The 23,459-nt window shown below is 33.6% G+C and overlaps 5 protein-coding genes across 8 annotated transcripts in view; 3 read left to right on the top strand and 2 right to left on the bottom strand.

The window, feature by feature from the left end:
- Window positions 1-12,719, top strand: part of spd-2 (centrosome assembly protein spindle defective 2) — a 92,653-nt gene extending 79,934 nt beyond the window's left edge. The window contains exons 1-21 of one of the 2 annotated variants that reach the window (XM_077444353.1): window positions 5,102-5,210; window positions 5,416-5,583; window positions 5,717-5,814; window positions 5,908-5,972; window positions 6,047-6,418; window positions 6,496-6,626; window positions 6,703-6,842; window positions 6,950-7,189; window positions 7,382-8,146; window positions 8,218-8,316; window positions 8,397-8,441; window positions 8,712-9,368; window positions 9,433-9,588; window positions 10,240-10,468; window positions 10,539-10,662; window positions 10,755-10,901; window positions 10,983-11,168; window positions 11,253-11,439; window positions 11,512-11,710; window positions 11,830-11,971; window positions 12,041-12,719. In XM_077444353.1, coding sequence (XP_077300479.1) covers window positions 5,432-5,583; window positions 5,717-5,814; window positions 5,908-5,972; window positions 6,047-6,418; window positions 6,496-6,626; window positions 6,703-6,842; window positions 6,950-7,189; window positions 7,382-8,146; window positions 8,218-8,316; window positions 8,397-8,441; window positions 8,712-9,368; window positions 9,433-9,588; window positions 10,240-10,468; window positions 10,539-10,662; window positions 10,755-10,901; window positions 10,983-11,168; window positions 11,253-11,439; window positions 11,512-11,710; window positions 11,830-11,971; window positions 12,041-12,217 — 4,311 coding nt within the window. In that variant the 5' untranslated portion in view covers window positions 5,102-5,210; window positions 5,416-5,431 and the 3' untranslated portion in view covers window positions 12,218-12,719. Of the gene's footprint in view, window positions 1-5,101; window positions 5,211-5,415; window positions 5,584-5,716; window positions 5,815-5,907; window positions 5,973-6,046; window positions 6,419-6,495; window positions 6,627-6,702; window positions 6,843-6,949; window positions 7,190-7,381; window positions 8,147-8,217; window positions 8,317-8,396; window positions 8,442-8,711; window positions 9,369-9,432; window positions 9,589-10,239; window positions 10,469-10,538; window positions 10,663-10,754; window positions 10,902-10,982; window positions 11,169-11,252; window positions 11,440-11,511; window positions 11,711-11,829; window positions 11,972-12,040 lie in introns of those variants that run through there. The other variant, XM_077444354.1, reaches the window with a different exon arrangement.
- On the bottom strand, window positions 12,628-15,116 carry r-l (rudimentary-like). 2 transcript variants are annotated; one of them, XM_077444375.1, is made up of 4 exons: window positions 14,394-15,116; window positions 13,756-14,230; window positions 13,102-13,577; window positions 12,628-13,033 (listed from the first exon to the last, which is right to left on the bottom strand). In XM_077444375.1, the coding sequence occupies exons 1-4, from the start codon at window positions 14,541-14,543 to the stop codon at window positions 12,707-12,709; spliced, it is 1,428 nt and encodes a 475-aa protein (XP_077300501.1). In that variant the 5' UTR covers window positions 14,544-15,116; the 3' UTR covers window positions 12,628-12,706. The 2 variants fall into 2 exon arrangements, with proteins under 2 accessions (XP_077300501.1, XP_077300502.1); XM_077444376.1 differs by having other exon boundaries at window positions 12,629-13,033; window positions 13,102-13,584; window positions 13,748-14,230; window positions 14,394-14,593.
- Window positions 15,117-15,655: 539 nt separating this feature from the next.
- Window positions 15,656-18,252, top strand: Srp68 (signal recognition particle 68). Of its 2 annotated transcripts, none has more exons than XM_077443966.1 (6): window positions 15,656-15,844; window positions 16,080-16,201; window positions 16,299-16,526; window positions 16,592-16,777; window positions 16,850-16,980; window positions 17,101-18,252. In XM_077443966.1, exons 1-6 carry the CDS (start codon window positions 15,721-15,723, stop codon window positions 18,107-18,109), a joined length of 1,800 nt encoding a protein of 599 aa, XP_077300092.1. In that variant the 5' UTR covers window positions 15,656-15,720; the 3' UTR covers window positions 18,110-18,252. The 2 variants fall into 2 exon arrangements, with proteins under 2 accessions (XP_077300092.1, XP_077300091.1); XM_077443965.1 differs by having other exon boundaries at window positions 15,679-15,844; window positions 16,850-16,983; window positions 17,101-18,210.
- Window positions 18,131-18,774, bottom strand: LOC143920930 (INO80 complex subunit C). The gene is made up of 2 exons (XM_077443967.1): window positions 18,534-18,774; window positions 18,131-18,463 (listed from the first exon to the last, which is right to left on the bottom strand). The coding sequence occupies exons 1-2, from the start codon at window positions 18,682-18,684 to the stop codon at window positions 18,267-18,269; spliced, it is 348 nt and encodes a 115-aa protein (XP_077300093.1). The 5' UTR covers window positions 18,685-18,774; the 3' UTR covers window positions 18,131-18,266.
- A 938-nt stretch (window positions 18,775-19,712) lies between these two features.
- On the top strand, window positions 19,713-23,437 carry eIF3d1 (eukaryotic translation initiation factor 3 subunit d1). The gene is made up of 7 exons (XM_077444349.1): window positions 19,713-20,174; window positions 20,796-21,137; window positions 21,220-21,329; window positions 21,410-21,548; window positions 21,619-21,911; window positions 22,002-22,208; window positions 22,287-23,437. The coding sequence occupies exons 1-7, from the start codon at window positions 19,805-19,807 to the stop codon at window positions 22,695-22,697; spliced, it is 1,872 nt and encodes a 623-aa protein (XP_077300475.1). The 5' UTR covers window positions 19,713-19,804; the 3' UTR covers window positions 22,698-23,437.
- The last annotated feature ends 22 nt before the right edge of the window (window positions 23,438-23,459 follow it).

The raw sequence follows: 23,459 nt of genomic DNA, 5'->3' as shown, positions 1-23,459 counted from the left end.
TAGTCTCTGACTCAGCCCATATTCCTACAACATCTACTTTTGGCTACTTTTACATCCGATTTTAAATCATTCATGACTTCACTCGCCCCAAAGATTTTCTATCTATTGATATAATCTTTTGGGAAGCATTCTTCCTTTTCCTTTCATATTAATGTTTCCACAAGAGAAATCTTGCCAATGAAGTGAAGTATTTAAGTACACATGAAAATTTTTATCTGAATTTGAATTTAAAAGGTTTTGACCATCTTAACCATAATAACCACAATTTTCTCTACAAAATAATCAGTGGAAAAGTTTTAACTCACATTTTAAACATTTACTTTTCGCAAAAAACATTAAAACATAAAATAAATCTGCCAACAGAAGCATATATTACAATATATTTCCATTGACCAATTTTTTATGCAGGACCGTGAAGTCAACGGCCAGCCCTGTTTGTCATTTAAGATTTTTAAAAACGCATTTATTGACACATGATGCAGTGTATGTGTTGCTTTTTAACAGTGGGCAAGAAACGGAGCACATTGCAAGATATAATCCCATTTGCAGTGTGTGAACGATTACCCATCGATACATTTACATATTATTACAAGTCCAGATTTATTTTATATTACTCATTGTGATCCGATACTACTTCACGCTCTCTAGTCATGATGATTATCGCCTTGTAGTGAGGCGATTGTAGATAAATATGTATTAAAAAGGAATTTAAGTATGATTTATTCAAATATATATGGTATTTATAGAACTTATCTGAAAAATTTAGCGATACGTGACATTTATAATGATATTATAATTTTAATTAAATATAATAACATCAGTACAAATATCAAATAACCTTAACATCACAATACCTCATACTTCATAATTGTTTGTTTGAAATGAAAAATAATAAAAATAAAAAAATAATATTCTTGAATTACGTACTACGTACAATATACATATGTGTATATTTGAAAAATTATTTGCAAAGCTAATTTTAATGTACATACATGACTCCATATTTTATTTTTCTGCACAGATTATATTATATATCATACATATAACGAAACTAGTCATTTTTTTTTTACTTTTAAGTTGCGATTGGTTGTGAATTTAATTTAACAACAAATTTACTTTTTTGCTACTAAATTATTATTTTTAAAATAAGCACTTGTTAGATTTTATCACGAAGCTTGCAAAGCAATAAATGTATTTAATTAGCGCCTCAAAGGTAATTATTTATTATTTTTCGCAATTTTTGTTTTTCTTATTTGTTACCATAAACTAACATTATGTTTTCATACTACACACAAACTTTATTTAAAGAATACATAGCGTTAATCTATTGTAAATAAAATAAAGTTAGCTGTGTGGTCTTATTATTTTCTTTTTACATTATTTGATGTAAATTTTGAAAATGAATATTTATATTTAAAAAAAGTAATAATTAAAATATAAGATTATATTACATTGTGTATAATATACTTTCATGCTTAAAAAAAGTAAATAAATGTATTATAAATATATATAAATGGCAGTAAAAAGTGCACAAGTCATTTGAACGAGATATTTTAAAATAAAAGACAAAGTCATGTTTCAATTTTATTAAAAATCTAGTCAATAATTGTGTTCATACAAAAATACAATTTTCATTTATTTTGATACATTTAATTTTTTTTAATACAATGTGTAAAATTCAAAATATATATATTTTTATTCTTTTCAATAATAATACCGTATATATTTGTGCTTGTATAATATTTATCTTCATTCTGAAATACTTAGGTGACCCTGCTATTTTATAATTTCAAATGTTTGATTTTTATTTATTATATTTGTAATGTTGAAAATATACTTTTGTACTTATTTTTGAATTTGAATTTGCACTTTGTCCAAATCACCTAAGATTCCATCATGACAGCCATATTTTATAAATCAATTTTTCATTTTGCCAAAAATACAGTTTTTCTTTCAACAAGTCAGTGTCGATATACATACTCATTGCGGACTCATAATTATTTGATTGTACAAGTTTGTATTTTACACATGTGCTCATTAGGTAGTCACTGGCTTGTTAAAAATGTGGCATATACTATTTTGTTTCCTGTGTATATATTGGCAGTTATAATTATATTGGTTTTAAGAGATATAATGTAAAATGTCTTATTACCAGATAAATAATTTTTTGGAAAAATTTTATATGCTCGTGTGATATATAAATAGAGACATACAAAAATATTGTAAGTGTAAATATTCGATATAAGATATTATTTTTATCACAAGTTTGTGAAGAAATGTAAAAAGTAAAAAAAAAAACAATAATTCACTGTTTGTTTGCTGTGCTTAAAAAATTATTATGAGAACCAAATACATACTGAGAAGGAATAAAATAAAAACTAGTATTTTTGTATTGAAAAATTGATATTTAAAAATAAAAACTACCAGTTTCCAAAGAATATTTTAATTAATAATAAAATAAAATACGAAATCAGATAAACAAACTGACATAGAGTACAAAATGTTAAAGCCATTGCACCTAAGTCGTAAGTCAGTATACAAAAAGAAATGTACAATATTTGAAATAATAAATGATTAAATAAAATATATATATATTTAACGCATAAAAGTAAATATCCTTTCATGTTTACCAATTGGTAGAGAAAGATTCTGTAAGCACATGTATTTAAAAAAAATATCCATTTATCGCTTTTAGTTAGCAACGGATGCTATTTCCTAGATGTATTTAATTTCATGTGATTTTTATTATAGTAAAAATGTGTCCGTTGATTTAGATATGCAGTTTGCCAATATTGTGCTTCCTTCTATTTTATGTAGCCAACCTTTGCTTGAATTTAATAAATAATATATATATATATATATATATAATACTACTTTCACGGCGAAGTGAAAGAATTACCAAAAAAATATCCTTTTGACATGAGATTCATTACAATATTATTTTTAAATCTATCTAAATTTTTTTCAAAATCATTTATATTGTGTTTTATTTTTCGGTGAGAATTTTGCTATGAGCGAAGCACAAAATTTGCCAACTTGATTTTTGATATATGATACATATATATAAATATATATGCTAATAAGTGTAATAATAAACATTGCAAATTTTAATTTTGACTTGATAATTTATGATATTTTTAAATAACCAAAAAATCCTACCTAAACTGTTTTTTGCTCGAATTTTAGTATGATCGTTGCACTTGTTATTTTGTAATAAATCTTAAAATTTATTAAAACAAGCTTCCTTGATTTCAGAATTTATTGAAGCAATATTTAAGAAAAGGGCATTATTTAAAAGAAAGTGTGTTGATTTTCAAGGGAATAAAATAGAAGAAAAAAACATTTCGTATTTTCAATTTTATTTAAGTTAAAAAATATATGTGCACATTTATCGACATGATTATAATAACTTACACTGACTTAGATGGTTTCACCAAATTCAATAAATGCTACTACATATAATCTAAAAACTCCTTATGGAGTAAAATTTTGTTTTAGTAAAGTAGCAATAAAAACATTATAACAAATCTTTTTAAATAAGTTGAAGAAGATTAGCTATCATTTATTTAGAGGTTTGGACCATTGTGGCAATTCAGGTAATTCCTATTGCGCCACAATGGTTTTAAATCAGCTCTTAAGTAATTGTCTAAGTCTGATATGAAGAAAACATCTAGAATTGATAGAATAAAGGTAATACTAACCCAATACACAATAAGTGACGACTCACAGCTATGTGCAAATTACCTTTGAATCAAAGCACATGTTGAATTTAATGAGTTATCACCTAAATGGTGAATTTTCTCGGGTGGAGATTAATTTCCAGTGATGCACTTAGGGGGCGGGGGGGGGGGGGGGGCATATTCACATAAACCCTTCATTATGTGGATGAGTGAGAGATGTATATGGGTAGCAAGTTTCCCATGGCCTATGTGAAAATGCGGTGGGGGGGAGTAGCCACGCAGCACATCTTAAGAAAGAAAATAAAAACGAGTTTTTCCAAAAAAAAATGAATTTAAGAACTTGGTAATAAGATAAGAATGGTAGAATTTAGTCTTAAAATTTAAACTTTTTGTAACTGCTTTATGAATTTGCATTAAATATGTGCTTATATTTTACTGGTAAGTATTTTAGCCTATTTTTTTCTGTATTTAAACACAAAAGGTCAGTATTTATGTTAAATGGTCAGTATTTATGTTAAATAATAAGTTTTATTTTGACGAATGGCCAGTATTACTTTTTGATTGGTATCAACACAAGATTGGTACGATCTTGATAGAGAATTCTATCCAACAGGCATTGCTATCTGTTTTGGGAAATGTACATCAGATTTTATACTGTACACTTGTTATTTATACTGATATTTAATAGTATAATATTGACCATTTTGTAATAAAATACTGGCCGAAAATTGATTTATATACTTACTGAAATTCATTAAAATACTGGACATTTAATTTTTTGCCTTAAATATATCTCTTCATTGAACTTATACGGCGTATACCTAGAGATCGGAAAAAATGGGAATTTTGAACGAACGGGAAAAAACCCGGGAAAACCGGGAACTTTGGGAAAATTGGAGTTTTTTTTACATAAAAATGTATTTTTTAAATTGAGGTTGACCAAAATAATACAACATATTTTAGTAGATAGGAAAGGTCACATTAATTTAAAAGAAAGGTTAACATAAAAGAAAGGTCACATTAATTTAAACAAGAGTTTTTATAAAATTATTTGGATGTCAAATATAATATTTATTCAAAATTTATTCATACAATACATTTAATATAATATAAAATCCTCTTTAGCATTGAAAATTTTTTGTATTCATATTTCAACAATAGGTAGAGGACAGTTTGATGCATATATTGCTTTAGCAAATGCTCTATTTGAAAATCTGATTGATATACATTTTTTTTCACATTGTCTCAAAATTTCCGTCGCCCAATTTTCCCAAAAAAAAACCCGGTTTATTCCCAGAAATAAACCGGGTTTTTCCCCGCCGGCACATCTCTACGCTAAAACCCCCTAATTTGTTTCCCCAAATTAAATTCTTGATTGTACAAATGGTCAATAAAATATGTGTTACGACCAAAGTTTGAATACTGGTGAACGGCCGTTAGCAGCCGGCTGTCGTTTTCTGTCACTTCCGTTAACTATTTCACTATGTTCATTCAATATAGCTTTAATTAATAAAATCTGACAATTGACAGGTAATATATTAACATTCTATCATATATTTATTCACTTAAATCATCATTTCATCGGTCGTCCAAGAAACTTTTGACAAAGAAATAAAATGAAATTTCTGAAGGTTAACAATTCTGACGTATAGTACCAAAGTTTCCTAACGACCGACGTAACGATTTAGCTTTCAATTTTATATCTTAAATTCAATGTGAATGCTAACAATTCCAGCTGACATTTTTTCAACATGGACCGACAAAAAGATTCTTTAGAAATACCTAAAGTGAGACGATCAGTAGAAATTGTGAGTCAAAGTAAAAAAGCGCCGTTTGATAATACACTCGGTACAATATATTCGCCTTGTGCAACTTCCACCGTCGAAAAACGAGGATATGAAAGGTAAAATACACATTTGTTTTGGAAATGCATATTTGAATGAATTAGAATTCTAAACTAAACGTATAATGTTCAAAACAAAATATTTCAATTAAAAGCTTTCAATATAAAACTAAATCAATCAATTTATTTTCAGTTTAACTGGTCTACCATCCCAATATTTCAAACAGAGAAGTACAGTTGATGCTAGCAATGACTCTTCTCTTGGCATTTTAGACATTGATGATTATAAAGGTATTATAAGTACAATGTAAAGACAGAATTCTTCAAATTCTTGCGCAATATGAAAATATTTACAATACTTATTTATAATATACATATATTCAGGCATTGGAGAAGACATATCAAGGAAATCTAATTTGCGGTCAAAGTCTCCAAGTGATAGTCGTTTTGTATGTGAAATTATCAATATTATCAAATATGTTTAAATGCAATTAGCTGATTTTTATATTTTGCAATTACACAGCTATCATTCAATCCTCAAGAGATTTCTGCAAGATCGACGAATTTCAACAAAGAAAACGACAATCCTAATGCTAAGATATCTAGCATATGTCCACAATTTTCTGGAACTAGTTTCGCAAATGCTGTAAATAGCGTCCAGGCGATAATCGAAAAAGCAAAAAATCAAAGCATCTCCGTGGATGAAATACTAAAGTCTAGCGACGTTCCCGCAGCCAATAATATGAGAATGTCTCTTCAGGTATTGAAGGACCCACGTAAGAACAATTCCAAACGTAATTCATCTTGGAATCATTGCTCTCAGAGTTTGGGCTTTGATGGTATGTCAGCAACTAATACAGAAAACAGCATAAGAGATTCAATGTTTGCTTCTAAGGTTGGCTTCGAATGATGCTTTTTAAGCTTAATTAATGTATACCAACATTATTGTGAATGTATATTATTTTATTTTAGATAAACATGTCTGAAGAAGAACTGGAATGGATGAAAGATAATGCTGATTTGCCGGTCAATCCACAATCACTTATGAATAATAGTAAAATCTTGGAAGAGACTTCTCCACCGACTAATGAATTTGGTTCTAGGTTACCTATTTTGTTGTCATTTTTTTTTTTTTAAATGATGCACTATTCATTTTTAAGAATCATGTTAATAATTTAGATCGCGCAACTTCAGCCCATTAAGCGATAGTAAAATGTCAGTTGGAAATTATTTCGAACAACGCAGTGATAATATTAACCACATCTTACTAGCGCCGAGTCCTGATAAGAAGTACGCTCAACCCCTTATTCGGAATACAGGTGATTAAAATATATATATATATATATATACATATATAATAATTTTTTCAATAAATAAATTATAAATTTAATCGAATTTTTCTTTGACAAATAATAACTCTCCATAGAAGATACTTATGTGAAGCAAAATCACTCGTTACGTTATTCTACTTGCAATAAGAATACCATTTCCAAACCTTCTCTGCAAAATATTTCTGAAAATTTGGAACCTTCGAACGGCAGCATCGATAAACAAATTCATACTTCAGAAAAGTTTCAAAAACATGAAGCGTTGTTGGATTCTTTAAACGGGGATGATACATTGACTGCCAATCCTTTGAGTCTTACTCAAATCAGAAATTTCGTCGGTAAGTTATTAAATTATTACTGTGGCACATTTCAAAACACTATCCGAAACTGAGATTTCTTCTTTTGATACATATATTATATATTTAGCATTTGCATATGTGTCAGAACTTTTTTTATATAAAATTTGAATCTATAATGTCCAAAGATTATGAAATTTATGTATTTTATGTAATCATTTAAATATTTTCCAGGAAAAATGGAAACTGAAAGTCCATCGCTACTTCTCGACCACATGCTTGGTGAGAAAACTAAGAAAATTTCAAAAACAACTGTTATTACAAAACCATCTACAACCACATCCAATAGCTTTCAACCCAATGGATCGAATTTATCTCCAGCACATCTATTCGGACACACTTCCGACATGTTCCATAGCACTAAAAACGACTTGGCAACCACCACAAACAATATCAAAAGCCAAACAAACAAAGGCAAACACTCCATAAAACTATCCCCAGTATCGAAATTGAAATCGCCCAACAAACAGCAGAACGACACTACAGACCAACAATACTCGACTTCAAATTATACATCGACACTTAAAAATTCCACAAAATCCACTACGAGCAACACAACTGACAACACACTTAAAAGTATCAATACAGTTGTGAATGCTTGTCAAAAGTATTCGAATCTGGATATCAAATCACAGAGCAGGGATGGAATATCTCCGCTGAAGGTGGCGAAGCTTAAATCCCACTGTGAATTGAGTCCTGGTATATTGTCATCGTCATATGACAAGAGTTACAACGGCGCTTTGACCCCGTCTGACGTGAGCAAAGAAATCAAGGATTTGATGTCTCCGTCATCGGTTAATTGCACCGAAACGTCGATCAATACTCCAACTAGTGGTAGAGTCGGCAAAAGATTGCTGGACTTGTACCCGAACGCGAAGAGTCCAAAAGTCGATGACGATGGATGGATCTCGCCCTGTAAAGCTCGCATCAATAATTTGGGTAATTGTTAAATAATTACAAAAAAAGGTTACAAATTCTGTTTGGATTATATATTTTTTTTTTGTTTACAGGCAGAAATAGTATTGTGACAACTTCTCCGCTTAAAAATGATGACAATAAAACTAAAAATTCATACAATTTGGAACCATCTCTCGATGTGCCCGTTGAAGGTGAATTGTTACATAGAAAGCTTTATACGTATTATATTGTAGGTTTAATATGGTGAAATATTAATGTAATATATTTTTAGGTGACTGGATTAAAATTAAATCAACCGAAGAAGACATTGTAGTCGGTAAGATATTTTAATCATTTTTATATGTGTATGTTTTAGCTAGCGACTAACCATTGGTCCATCATTATCATATGTATGTATACTTTTGAATCAAAATTTTATTACCATCTTACGTAATTTAAATGGAACGTGCCAGAATTTGATAACATATACATACATATGTACCTTGTAATACTTTGATATTAAAAGTTATATGAAAACTTCAGCCCAGTAGATAAGAATATGTGTCAATGACAAAACTTTCAAATTAAAACTGAGATCTTTTTCTAGGTATTCCGAATGAATTAAATTTAAAAGTGGAATCCCTCGGATCTCGATGTCTTTCGGTGCAAATTTTAATCAATGAAATATACGTCGATGATAAGCTACTCACCGACGACACATTCGACATGATCAGGATTCAAGAATGCAACGCAAAGTATCTGGAAGCTTACACAAAAACCAACTGGACTCTAGAAATCACAAGCTGGCTCCTGAACAGAAACATCGTCGTAAACCTGAGCATCGGATTGGCCGATATAATCACGAAGACCACGACTGTTTTGAATCACCGCATCAAAATACGCACTCGTCTGCCGAAGATCTCCATGCAAAGCGCGAACTCAAATGCGGTGAATGGTCTTGAATTTCCCACCATACCCAAAGAATGGGAGACGAGCATGTCGGTGATACTTTGGAACGAGTCTACGGTAGACGTTCCGTTACAACTGAATGTTAGAAACACGAAGGGCGATGTTTTTGAAATAACCAATATTGAAGTCGTGCCGGAGGACGTTGCCGAAGAAAGGTTTCGTTTTTATTCTCAAAAGCAATCGCTCTCTACTTCGAAGGATTTGTCTACATTGCAAAAGGAATACGTTCTACCACATAATAAGAAAGCTGCTTTAATAGCTCTGATCGTGTTTGACGCTACAAAGTTAGACAATGGTAAGTTTCTGTCCTTCTATTGAATTGGTTGAATCTGTGTTTTTGATTTTAAAAATTTTTACAGATAATATTCAGTCGATCGAAGGTGTTTTGGATATCTCTTTCATGATAAAAAACAAGTCTACGCTCATTCAAAGTGTTCCGATCATGGCGAGTATCGGGACAACAGCTCTTCTCTTACGAAACAGTCAAAAATCTGATACAGTTACTATTTCTTCAGGTAATTGCGCTTTTTAATTGAAATATAGAATAGTAAAAAGTTGATCTTTTTAATCTCATTTAATAATAGTTGTGTTTGATTGTAATACACTGCATCTTTAGTTGTTATAACCAGCAATATAATCATTACTACATATTAACCATTACCCCTCAATCATGAGAGTATTCTCAAATGTATCAATAACACTCTATATATGTACCTATATATACATATATACGTATGTTCTGAAGTAAATTGCATTTACTTTAGAATAGACTAGTGGTTAGCATATAATGCTTTGAACAAAGTGGTCACAGGTTCAAATCCCACTGTTTTCGGCTGGCCAGACTTTGGATTTGTGACTCCAGGTCGATCGTTTCCTCCCAGAATTTGCCAATTTATCTGGTTTTCATTGAAACGGTTCCAACAAATTGGCAACCTTACCCATTTTCTCGCAAATCTCGAGTTTTTAGCAATCTCGAATTTCGCTTAATTATATAAAATGCTGCAAATTTACAAATTTGACCATAGATGTTAATTGATTTGTATAATACTAATAAAACTAGCATCAAATTTCTATCCAGAAAGGCGCATTGGGATTACTTGTTAGGCTTACCTGGTATAAATTAAAAAATATATTTTATTTTTAAAAAATCTCAATTTTTTATATAGGTTCAATGGAAGTCATCGAAATGTTCAATGCAGGATCAATTCCAATGGATTACAACATATACATAGCTTCTTCGTACAATAAAGACCCCATAAGCACGTCCATATCTCTAATACCATGTGAGGAAAATATTTTTAAAATAGATCAAACACACGTTACATTGAGGCCTGATGAAAAAACAAGCATAAGAATCACTTGTCCACACAACGATGCATTGCAAGACATAAGACGGTATTCAATTGCAACACACAAATATATAATGCTGTATTGGAACAAATTTTAATATGCTTTCATTTTATAGTGCCCTCGTTTTTGAGACATTGTACACAACTGAGATCGTCGATTTGATTGGAACGTCGGCCTCTTCACGTTGTCCATCACAACAATCGGCTTATAGCGTGGAAAGTGTTTCGTCTCAAGTTCAGGTCTATTTTATTTGAAACAAATATGAGTGAAATATGTGTTAATTTATACCTATATATGTCAGGAACTTAAATGGTGTGTCGTATTATTTCAGGAAGCCGTTTTAAAATCAACCAAAAAGGAATTGTCTTGGGGTTCATTGAAAGTCGGCGAGGGAAAGTCTCGGGATATTACGTTTAAAAATGTGGCGACTGCTAAAAAGATGCGAGTCATAGTCACAGTGATCGGTGAAGGATTTAAGGTGATACATCTTTCAATATAATCAGTTTGAAGTCTTCGACGTATCATTTGTGCTTAAAGCGTAATGTAATAAAATTTTCAGGTACTCTCCGATAATGGCGTCGTCTCATCTCTCATGTTCACTCTGCAACCTCAAGAGTGTCGCAGCTTACATTTGGAGTTCAAGCCGACCCGCATCGGTGGATTCACGGGCACTTTAAGAATTGCCAAACGATACAATCCGAACTCTAGAGACAATCAAACAAATGAACCAAGGCTTTTATTTAAGGTACATATACTTTATATACTGTTTAATAGTCATCTCTGTGATTAATTTATAGTTAGTTACATATATGTATGTGTTGTATTAAAGGCACCTTTACACGGCATCGGTGGACAGTCCAAACTAGTATTCAAAGATGGTGTATTTCGACATGCAGGCTCTCAAGGTTTACCTTTGGGATCGTTGAATAATTCCGGACCTAACAAGCAGATATACTTCACTATATGGAATAAAGGATCTACGCTTGGTTTTGTTTTATTTAACATTGAACTTAAATGTATGCAATCTGAGCGTTGAATTTAGATTGTGAATTATTTGCATGGGTGATGAGTGGGTTTTTGTTTTTTAGGGAAATACCGAAATTTGGGGGATGAAGTGTTTGTCACGCCTAATCAAGTGATTGTTAAGCCAGGAGAAACAATACGGTGTGCTGTTAATATACCTAGACGAGCTGCATCTTTAGCTAGTGGTCGAGCTGGTGATACCGAAGCGATTGCTTCGCTTGCAGTGCTTCATGGAGACGAAGCTGCTAGATTGAGAATAAAAAAGTTAGTACTTTGAATTATACGGTGTACACATTTCAGATCTTGTACATGTCAAATTATTCAATGAAGACTTTTAGTGTTATTTATTTAATAAATTGATAATATGGTATCAAATGTTTTAGAATATATTCGAATCACATCAAGGACGATTCTTCTGCAAAGATGTGGAATGAAAAATGTCAAGGCAAATTGAAATCACTCTGTGAGAAATTCCCAGAAGAGGATGCAAACTACAGTAACATTGGAAATTTTAAAGAATCTACAGTAAGCGTTGTTTATCTTCGAGTAATCTTAACATTTTTTGTGAAAATATAATTATGAATAATTTTTTAGGATGTTCTTCTGAACCTTTTGGATGAGCTACAGCAGAAAGAAGTTATGTTGACGTACGATTTGGATCTAGATTACTCTATCGCGTGTTTGTCTAATAATCTGGATGAAACACTACATTTTCAAACGGTCAACGAAGATATGTTGGAATCGACTCTGCTTACAGATCTGTCTAATTAATTCTTTTTGCTGATGTTTTTCACCTGTGATATATAATTAAACATTCCTTGCCGAACATATGCATATGTATTTAATTACTCAAATTATTTTTACTTCATTGAACTATTTAATTTATATTGAAATAATCTCGTTTTTTTTTATTACGACAGCTCATTATTTTTAAAATACTCAAATTAATTTAATATTAAGACTAAGTTAAAACTAAATTCAAACCATAAAAATGTATGTATGCACATTCACAATTAAAATTTGACATTATTGTCATCTTGCTTGAAAGATCTTAAGCCATACAAACATAGATAAGTTTAATTAGTATATAATTAGCTTATAATATTTGATAGGTACTTAAAATCCACAATTCGACTGTGCATCTGTTTTAGTAGCGGTCAGGTACTTAAAAAAATTTAAAATAAAATTCATAGTATATTTATTACAAGTTGTATGAAAATATGTATATAATAATCTGAAATACATGGAATAAAATTTTGCTCATTTATTACTAATACGCTTTTCATATGCTTCCCACAATTTATCCCTATAGATTTTGGCTTCTTTTGCAGGATCTTCCGATACTATGATTCCTCGACCCACAACGGCAATATCGGCACCCCGTTTAATCACAACATCCTCAGGAGAGTTGTAATTTTGTCCTAAACCGTCTTTGGACGCATTCAACTGTACTCCAGGAGTGAGTTGTATTATTCCAGGTGATGACAAAACATCTCTACTCTGACAAACGATCCCAGCAACCGTTTCGGACTCATCAAGCACCATTTTCATTGCAGCTTCCCTATACTGTGACGTCAGTAGATTACCCTGCAAAAATAAACTTCAATAATATTTTGATCCTATTAAAAAAATTACTCATTTTTAAAATGACGTACTTCGGAACTCATTTCGATGACTAAAAATATCCCTCTTTCTCTATTAGCCATGTTGTTTTTGATCCCCTTAATGACTCCAGGGCCTGGTGAGGCGTGCACCGTCACTAAATCAGCCCAGTTTGCAATCTTATATATACCGCTTGTGTACTGTAAGGCTACCGTATTACCGATGTCACCGAACTTTCTATCTTCCATCAGCACGACGTTTTGTTCTTTAGCTAAAGATGTCAATTTGTTGATGAATTCATCAGTGTAGTCTTCGACTATGTCTATGTGCGTCTTAAAAATACATATGTATGGTGCGACTTTGACGAATAAATCGAGGATTTTGGAACTCGATGTAAGATCAGCTGCTACACACAAATTAGTCCTTTTCTCGCACATTAGTTTGAAGAGGTTCTTAGCTACGGGATTGCTTGCCATGTGTTGTCTAGACTCGAACGATGTGATTAGCCTTTCATTGGGTTTTTTCAAGTCTGAAATGTAATTGAATATATTTCATGTTAAACCCAAAACGATATGTACTTGTCGAAATTATGCTCCTAATTCATGCAATATCTTAATAGTAAAGTGAAAGTAAAAGCAATTATATAAACATTATGCATGTAGAAACATGACTATATTATAAAGTTCCAAATTTGATTATAAGTATACCTGATGAATGGAACTGAGAAGATTTTAAATATTCTTCGACCATTTTTTCAATAGTTGGTTCAATTTTTCCGGCTTTGACGAGTATTCTAATCAGTTCGGTCATAGTAAAGAGCGACTTGACTTTAATATTTCCTTCACTCAGTATCTGCTCTCCGCCTTGTTGTCGGTTTAGGAGGACCACAGCATCGGTGACTTCCAGGCCATGAGCTCTCAGATCTTTAGCAGTTTCCAGCACGCTAGAGCCAGACGTGATAACGTCTTCAATTATGATGCATTTATCGCCTTCTTTGAATTGGCCTTCAATTAACTTTTTGGTGCCATAGTCCTTGGTCTCCTTGCGTCTTATCAGCATAGGAATTTCATTGTTAGCTGATATTATACTCGCGATTGGAAGTGCTGTGTACGGCACACCGCATAGGTGATCGCATTTTATATTGCGAATGGAAAAATCATAAAGAAGATCAGATATCTTTTTCTAAAAATGAATAAAATACATAATGTAATCTATGTACATGTCTACAAAAACGAATATACATATATTTGAAGCTAAGTATATTTTCAATAGATACTACAATAACAACAAATGGTTTTGATTAGGCATATTATTACACATGAATTGAATGAAATTGGAAAATTACCATTATACTAGGGTGACTGACGATGACCCTCAAGTCGAAGTACACGGGAGAATTGGCGCCAATTTTCATTTTGAAATTGCCAAATTTGACTGCTTCTATCTCGTACAATCTGAGTACCAAGTTGGATACATCTTCATTAAAGTTTGCCATGATAAGAGAGTGTGACTGAACACGTGCGCCCACCAACGACGTGCAATAAGGACTGCACTCTTTCGATGTTGATAAACTGGTATTTGGCTTTTTGAAACATTGCAGAAAAATTGATTAACAAATACTATGACTCATTAGAATGTACTTTCATATATTATGAAAGTAAATACGAAAAGCAAACTAAATTTTTTAAACTTCAATAAATCGAAATTCGAAATACTTAAAATTATTTGAAATTTTATTGATAACAATTTTAGTCAAAGATTAAATAGGTTAATATAGGTAACTAGTATTGTGCACGTTGATTTTATCGGGTAGTTTCGGAAAGGAATTGATACACGAATTAAAATAAAGTTAAATGTTATATATAAATATAGGTTCGGTGATTACTGGTCACAAATTACTCGTCACAAAGTCACTAAAATCTCTATAACGGAACATCTGGCAGCCGAAAAGTCCATCATACTAACGGTAACTATCATAGTAACGAGAACTTGAGTGCCAAATATTGTGTATTCGCGATTTTCATGGCAAAAATTGTCTTTGTGACCACCCCAATGTGACGAATAGTCCAATTACCATAAATATATTGTAACGTATTTTTACAGGCGCGCGCGCGCGTATTATTTATCGTAAAAATTTGTGTATGCATAATACACGCTCACCGATCCAACCCGTTCGAAATGATGAATGAATATGTGTGTGTGTGTGTCTTCGTGGATGTGTGTATGTGTTACCCATGCCTGTTGTCACTCGGCCTGACGTCACATGACGCTCCAAGCCCCCCACTTTTCCACTACTACGCTTTCCCGCATCTCCTTGACAACTCAATTTTGATTGGCTGTGTCTCCACGTTTCGGCACATACCCACATCGCGTTCGTTTTTATATATATAATTGGACAAATTTGCATTCATTACAATGAATTAAAATATTTTTTGCTGTATTTGATCATAAATAAATATTTTAATTAATTATAAAAGAATTACATCCAAATCTAAAAAAAAACTTTATTATTAATTATAAAAATAATTAAGTTAAAGGCTTAAATGTATAAATTAGTTTAAGTATTGTATTAATAGTGTAATGTCAAATAATTAACAAATTAATGATGATGGCTGATAATATGTGTGCTTAGTCGTTTGGACGTGTCACTGTGTCTGTGTCAGGTGTAAAAGATGCCGCGAGGTGTCGAGGCGGCCGCGGCCCCCGCGGGGCCCCCGGAGTCTTCGGAGCCCCCACCAGCGCAGCCTCCGCCCCCAGAAGAAGAGCCCTCCAGAACAAATACCTTCACCATCGAGAGTATCCTTTCAATATAACCTTACTTTCACCCAACTTGTACAATATGGAAGTACACATACATAACCGTGTGTACTGTCAATACATCTTCATAAAGATACTATATAAAGGATATTGTCTTTAACGATTAAATCCAAAGATATAAATTTATATATAAAATGTTCAAAATTTAAACGAATTTGAAATATCTTAAGAAATATTATTGTGGTTGCAAATTTTCCTTAAATATATATATCAGTTCTGCGTATTATAAGAGACGCACAACAACAGCACGGTCTTAGGCATGGAGACTATCAGCGTTATAGAGGATATTGTACGCGTCGAATTCAGCGCTTGAGAAAGGTGCTAAAGTTACCGCAGGTATGTACATATATGAAAAAAAGTCATTTCTATACTTTATAAAAAGTAGTCATATAATAGTATATAAAAATATTTTCACTATTTAAATCTTTTTCAGGGTGATCGTAGACATTACAAACGTAAAGATGTTACCGTGGCCTTATTGGGAGCCGCCAGAGCTGATGAACGGCTTCTAAGAGCTCCTCTAATTCTAGCCGAACGTTGTTGGGCTCACGCTATGCAACTGAGACAAGAGTCAAACACTGAGCCTCGTAAACGTTTCCATCTCGTAAGCAGGTTGAGGAAAGCGTGTGTGTACGCTTTGCAACTTCAAGAACTGTGCGATGTAAGTATCACGGAAATCGTTGGAACCTTATTTTAATATTTTTTAATTTATTTTTACCATTACAGAGTCCACACTGTGACGCCCGAACCAAACTGGAAGCCCAGGCATATGTCGCATGGATTCACGGCTCATTGCATTTCGAATTGCAGTTGTGGAAACCAGCTGCCGAAAATCTTAAGAAGGCTCAAGTCGTATATGAAAAGTTACTGGCGACTCTGTCCGAAGATGAACAATTAATTTATAAGCAAAAGGTTTTCGTCAGTTGATGTTATTATTAATTTATCAAACATTTTGTTCAGTATTTATAAAGTGCGTCGTTTTAGATTGATGAGCTAGCACCGAGTTTACGTTATTGTGCTTATAACATTGGAGATAAATCGGCGATTGATGATCTGTTGCAAATGCGTGGACAAGGAATGGTCGATAATTTGGACGCACTTATGGCTCAAGCTAGGTTGTTAATTGATTTAAATTATATACAAATATAAACTTCAAAATATTGTATATAGAGATTTGCTTGATCTGATCTTGATAACTTGATAATGTGGTTTATAATTTATTTTTTGTTTATCAGGGAGAGCCGCGTTGGTTCACTGCAAGAAGTGGAATGGAGAGGCAGACGCATCACCGTCCGGCCCGAAAAAACCAGGCTCTTCTTACTCGCTTTACAAGACCTTGATAAGACCGTTGAACGAGCTCCCAATTGCCTAGCAAAGATCGAACTTATCGAAAACGCACTTATGGATTGTAAAGATGCTATCTCTGCAGTTAAAGATGAGGTCAAAATGGACCCCAAACTTCGCTCATCTTCAGGCGCACCGTTACCAGGCGTGCAAAATCTTCTTTCATACTTAACTTACGTACGACTCACGAGAACAATCGAACGGAATCAATATCTCGTGGACCAAGCTAGAGAAGCTTTGGAAAACAAAACTCAGCTGGAGGGCAAAAAAGTACGACCGCACGATCTGACTCGATTATATGAAATCATCTTGCAAACTGTCAACGAATTGCAGAGTCTTGTCGGATTCGAAGATGATGCTGTTTATCAAAAGGAAATTGTGATGATTGCGAAAGCTTATAAGGCGTTCAGGTGTTTCTATATTGCTGAAGTGTTGCTCACTTTGCGGAGATGGAGCGAAGCTTTCGCACTTTATGATAGAGCTAACACTTATGCTACCGATTGCCTTTCAAAGAAGTTAGAAGATAAAAAATTGTCTGAGAAGTTAGAAGCATTGAAGAAAAGTATTATCAGCTCTAAATGTTCAGCACATGCTCAGTCTATCTTGGCAGATGAGGATGACGAAGCCGTCACACAATCAGGAAAACGACAGAAACACAAGAAACCACTCGTCGATAGGCTTACTGAATATGCTGAAGATTCTAATGTTCTTACAAAGAACCCCAATGTTTTCAAATTGCCACCGGAGATGGAAGCGATTCCGTGCAAGCCACTATTTTTCGATCTTGCTTGCAATTTCGTAGAGTTCCCATCATTGGAGGACAAAATGGGCAATGAGAAGAAACAAGGTGCCGGATTGACTGGTTTTGTCAAAGGCTTCTTGGGTTGGGGTGGAAAATGAAACGCCAATAAAAAAGCTGCCTTTTTATACGTCGAAAGTTTATTTGATACACATTATGATTCAGTTTTGAAATGGCAATTAAATTTGGTTCTATAAGTGTTTTTTTTTATTTTAAATTTTTTTAAATAAATATTTTAATCTTATTTGAATATTTTATTTAAATAATGCTGCTAGCTCCTCTTAATTGTAAATATCCTGCCGAAATATCCATGGGCAGTTTTTGTATCGTCGCATACTCATCGACATTTGCGTAGAATAATTTGGAATAAGGATCAGTATATGGCGCCATTAAACCTGATATATCAGAGTATTTTCTGTTGGGTTTAAATGATGGAGGGGCGTTGATTGAATAGTCTGAAATAAAGAAACATGCTTATGTAGGTTCAGCATTAATTAATTAATATTTTTGGAATGTTCCACTTACAAAGTACAGCATCGTCTGGCCAGATGAGAGCTCGTTCCATGGTTAATATTTGTTTGAGGGATCTCCATGCTCTTTTTTTGTTATTGGATTTACTCGTGTGCTCAAATTTAGCTACTTTGAATACGAATTTTTTCTCTTGCTCATTTCCCATATCGAAGTATCTTTTTTATTTAGTTTATTGAAACATGAGTAGCATTTCCACATGAACAACGCTTTCGAGTGTCATTTGACGGATAATTTGGAATTAATGACAGTGTTGCCAGTCAGAAAAATTACTCATTTATTTTCAGTTCAGTTTAAATTTTACTAAAAGCTTCAATGGCTTCTTTAAATGGAGTTTACAGGGTCTGGGTCACTGCAAGGAAAGTCGAAAGATGGGAAAAATTAAAATCGATCCGTCGAATTGTTGTTACCGTAGGTCGAGGTTATCTATTTCTTTCAACATAATGTAACCCTGGCACATGGCACCTACGTTAACGACGAGTCGATGAATCGACTTTAATTTTTTTCATCTTTCGATTTTCCGTCAAGTAATTTTATTTGCAGTAAAAGCCACCGGAGTTTACAACATAGTTTTGGATACTAGTTGGTTATACATATGGGCAAAACCGAGTATACACACTTACTCTAGCACAAACAAATGCACGGCAGTTAAATGAATTATCTTTAGGTAATTGACGCTACATTGAAGAATATACCTAAATATTTGGGATATACTTGGACAAAAGAAAATATTTAAAGTTATTTGGTAAAATCAGGGTTGATTTTCACGGCAATTGAAATTTTTGCGTTCATTGCAGTGTAAAAATTGTCTTTTTTGGTGAATTTGGTTAGGAAAATTTTGATTAAATATTTTTAATTATTTAAAATAGAAAATAAAGCAATTTCACAAATTACAGAAAATTATTTACTTCGATTCTTGGCGAGCCAATCAAATTAATTTACCTGTCGTGTACATATTTGTCTGTTAGTGTAAATTTGTATACATACTCGATACTCGGTTGCGCTCATATAATCAATAAATACCTAGTTAGGTTTTTTGTTTCTAGTTAAAATTTGATTTCATTTATTGAAGTATTATATATATATATATATCTCAATACGACGTGTCTGAATAAAATACAAAATATGTTCTGTGATGAATTAGCAAGTATTCCGCAATATGAAATTCGGAATGCCACGTCAAGCGGCGGTGAAAGTGATGGGTGTGAGTGGCGAGGTTACGACCATCCCGGCGTGTCGGTGCCCTCGTGGTGTAGCTCGACTCACACATGTCGGACTCCACGACCGTTGAGGCGCCCCCGGCCGAGGCCGGGGCTACGCCCTCGCCTCAGCTCGAAGAGACGGAGGCCGAAGCCACCGAAGCCGCCGCCGCCGAAGCCGCCGAAGCCGCCGCCGCCGAGAACGGAGCGGCGCCCCTCCTCTCGGCGCTCGCCGCTCCCGAAGACTCCAACTCGGCCGAAGAGTCGAACTCGGGCGTGGCCACTTTCAACGCTCCCGTCATCCAGGACAACCCGTTCGGATGGGGTCCTTGCGAGGTTTTGGCGCGCTTCCGCGACATGCCTTACCAGCCCTTCAGCAAGGGCGACAGGCTGGGAAAGATCAGCGATTGGACCTGCATGCAGGATAAACGATATGCCAGTCAGTATCATAACCTATTGACAATTGTCAATTTTCTCCCCAGTATGTCAAATTTTTGACTGAGTGACATAACCTAACTGTGATGTGTGTACATGAATAATGGCATTTATGCGATAAGTACAGAACGCTGACGCTTACATTTCGATTTGTGTGAAGCTTAATATCATAGAACTTGATTGCTTAAAGTACTGTTTGTTTTGATATGTAATAAGAAGCTTTTTACTCATGTATCTAAATTTCTGTTTATTTAACGATAGCTGAATTTCCCAGTGTTGGGTGATAGCTTAAATTTTGTTTGAAGGCTCCTTGACTTCAAGCTTAAACTCCTTCCAAAAATAGTCTTGTCTGTTCCAAATTTGATGATTCTGAATTGAAAACTATAAAGTTGTATAACTGATAAACAAACTAACTTTCAACTTTACATTGTAAATGTTTATACACAATGAATATTTAATTTAAGACGCTGTACTTATATTCTGATAATGTTTATCCTAAAATTTTATGTCATACTCAATCTACTTACTAAGAAGCTAATTATATTAATCAGGCTTAATTTTTGTTATACACATTTAGTGTAAAATATATGCATAATCTGTATCGGCATTGTTTGTCTCGTTCCAGATAAATACACATCTCAATTTGGAGGTGGTAATCAGTATGCGTACTTCCATGAAGAAGACGAAACTACTTTCCACTTGGTGGATACTTCTCGCGAGCCGAGACCACCATACCAACGTGGACGATTCCGTGGAAATCAACGAGGGCGAGGTCGCGGTCGTGGCTTGCCTCCTCTCGGGGGGCGTGGAAAACCACGTGATCCGAAACGTATGAAACGATGGGGACCTCGCGGAGCTCCGCACAAGATTCGCGACGCTTCCGTCACAGTCAAACCTGACTGGGTCACCATCGAAGAGATGGACTTCTTGCGGCTGTCTAAGCTCTCCTTACCAGGAGTCAAAGATGGTAGTGCTATTTTATTTTATTATACACGTTATTTTCTTTTTAATACAAATTTAATATTTTATTACAATTAATTTTATTACAGGTGAAGACATTTCGTGCTGTGGTACTCTCGAGTACTATGACAAAATGTACGATCGTGTCAATGTGAAACATGAAAAACCTCTTCAGATGATTGATAGGATATTCCACACTGTTAGTATTACATTACGAATCGTGTACTATTTATTTATAATAATACAATAAAACGAATGCTATAAATAATTGCATTTTAGGTTACAACTACTGACGATCCTATCATCCGTAAGCTATCTAAAACTGTGGGTACTGTATATGCTACAGATACAATTTTAGCTACTATTATGTGCTGTACACGATCAAACTACTCTTGGGATGTTGTCATTGAAAAGATTGGTAAGGATTTTTCACTTTATTTTTAGATTTTTATAGTCTATATTTTACTATACATACTTATTTATTTTAGGCGACAAAGTCTTTATGGATAAACGCGACGGAACTGAATTTGATTTGTTGACTGTCAACGAGACGTCTGTCGAGCCTCCACAGGATGAAAGCACATCTCTGAACTCACCGCAAAATTTGGCGCTCGAGGCGACTTTCATCAATCATAATTTCAGCCAACAAGTATTACGCAGTGCAGCTGGCGAAGCTCGCTTTAAATTCCCTGAACCGAATCCTTTCATAGCCGAAGATGAAGAGGGAGAAGTAGCCTCTGTCGGTTACCGCTATAGAAAATGGGACCTGAATAATGATGTTGTATGTATTATTTGTTTAAATGCATTTATGACCGATTGAATTAGTACTGAACCTCTTCATTACAATTGAAATTTTGAACTTTTATTTCAGGTATTAGTGGCTAGATGTGAGCATGACGCAGTTGTATATGGTCCGACTGGTGAACTGCAATTCTTAACGGTGAAAGCTTTGAACGAATGGGACTCTAAAGCCGCTAATGGCGTTGAATGGCGTCAAAAACTCGACACCCAAAGAGGTGCAGTTTTAGCCAACGAGCTACGGAACAATGCATGCAAACTTGCTAAATGGACTGTCCAAGTATGTAAATCAAATGCTTACTTATTACTCGTTAATATTTTTCAACATATGTATATTATATGTTGTGTTTATTTCCAGGCTCTATTAGCTGGCTCAGACCACATCAAATTTGGTTATGTTTCGCGAGCAATGGTACGCGATTCTTCGCGGCATGTCATCCTCGGAACTCAACAGTACAAACCGAGCGAAGTGGCTGCGCAAATCAATCTGTCCATGGACAACGCTTGGGGTATTCTGCGTTGCATTGTTGACATTTGTTTGAAACAAAAGGATGGTAAATATCTCATCATGAAGGATCCGAACAAGCCAATGATTCGTCTGTACGACATTCCTGATAACACTTTTGAATCTGACGGATCTGAAGAGAGTGGAGATGACATGCCCGAAAACACTTTCTCTCCGGCTTACGCTCCCAATATAGGAGTTGGTGGTGTCGGAATAAGCACTGGCAGCAGCGGTGGAAGTTTTGTTGGGCAAAAGAGAATGTAATAGGAATAATGATAAAAATAATTAACGCAATATTCATTTTTTGCTTGTCGAATCCATATACTTTTTAATTTCAATGATATGCATATGAAAATATCTCTTCTAATTATGCAGTATTATCAGAATTATAAATCGTTCGGTCACAATCGGATACAATTGTACTTGAGTCAGGCGTACAATGCTATTTAAAATTTTGTCTTAATCGTTACATACCTTACAGATGTTCAATATGTATGATAAGCTAATTGTCATATGTTAATTCTGTATCATATACTAAATGAAGTTTGTTTTTTTATATGGTGAAAATAGAATATTTGATATTTTCAAATGGTGTTTCATTTTTTTTTTTACCTATCTTGTATCGACCAAAATTGACAAGGTTTTTCAATGTACACACTTGTTGTTTTATTTATCAAATATCGATGGCATATGATTTGCAACCTGCAAATTCTCTTGAACCAAAAATTCAGTTAAACTGGGGTGTTAAAATTGTTTTGGTGCTGCTATAATATAATAATTGTTATGAAAGTAATCAATTGGACTCTCTCATTTTGAAAAAATTGGAAAATTTTTGTTCTAACTCCAAACTTGGATTTAGAATAAAATCTCAAAAGTGGTAATAAAACTTTAAAAAGTTAGTTGAGAATTGGAGAATGAGAAAAATAATTTAATGTGAATATTTTTTATTCAAAAAATGATAACAGTAACAATTGTGAGCGTAACAAAAAATACATAAAGCTTATAAAAAAATTATAATTTATTCGA

This window comes from Arctopsyche grandis, chromosome 13 (genome assembly GCF_051622035.1).
Source record: "Arctopsyche grandis isolate Sample6627 chromosome 13, ASM5162203v2, whole genome shotgun sequence".
Taxonomy (NCBI): domain Eukaryota; kingdom Metazoa; phylum Arthropoda; class Insecta; order Trichoptera; family Hydropsychidae; genus Arctopsyche; species Arctopsyche grandis.
This window is presented reverse-complemented; position numbering and strand designations above follow the sequence as displayed.

Excerpts from the sequence above, each read along its gene's own strand:
- eIF3d1 (XM_077444349.1), top strand. The coding sequence starts at position 19,805 with ATGTCGGACTCCACGACCGTTGAGGCGCCCCCGGCCGAGGCCGGGGCT. Across the intron at positions 21,138-21,219 it reads CTTACCAGGAGTCAAAGATG|GTGAAGACATTTCGTGCTGT; the intron begins GTAGTGCTATTT and ends ATTTTATTACAG. Across the intron at positions 22,209-22,286 it reads TTGCTAAATGGACTGTCCAA|GCTCTATTAGCTGGCTCAGA; the intron begins GTATGTAAATCA and ends GTTTATTTCCAG.
- r-l (XM_077444376.1), bottom strand. The coding sequence starts at position 14,543 with ATGGCAAACTTTAATGAAGATGTATCCAACTTGGTACTCAGATTGTAC. Across the intron at positions 13,585-13,747 it reads TCCATTCATCAGGTATACTT|ATTTCAGACTTGAAAAAACC; the intron begins ATAATCAAATTT and ends ATATTCAATTAC. Across the intron at positions 13,034-13,101 it reads TCATCGAAATGAGTTCCGAA|GGTAATCTACTGACGTCACA; the intron begins GTACGTCATTTT and ends TTATTTTTGCAG.
- LOC143920930 (XM_077443967.1), bottom strand. The coding sequence starts at position 18,684 with ATGGGAAATGAGCAAGAGAAAAAATTCGTATTCAAAGTAGCTAAATTT. Across the intron at positions 18,464-18,533 it reads GCCAGACGATGCTGTACTTT|ACTATTCAATCAACGCCCCT; the intron begins GTAAGTGGAACA and ends TCTTTATTTCAG.
- Srp68 (XM_077443965.1), top strand. The coding sequence starts at position 15,721 with ATGCCGCGAGGTGTCGAGGCGGCCGCGGCCCCCGCGGGGCCCCCGGAG. Across the intron at positions 16,778-16,849 it reads AATTAATTTATAAGCAAAAG|ATTGATGAGCTAGCACCGAG; the intron begins GTTTTCGTCAGT and ends GCGTCGTTTTAG. Across the intron at positions 16,984-17,100 it reads CTTATGGCTCAAGCTAGGTT|GGAGAGCCGCGTTGGTTCAC; the intron begins GTTAATTGATTT and ends TTTGTTTATCAG.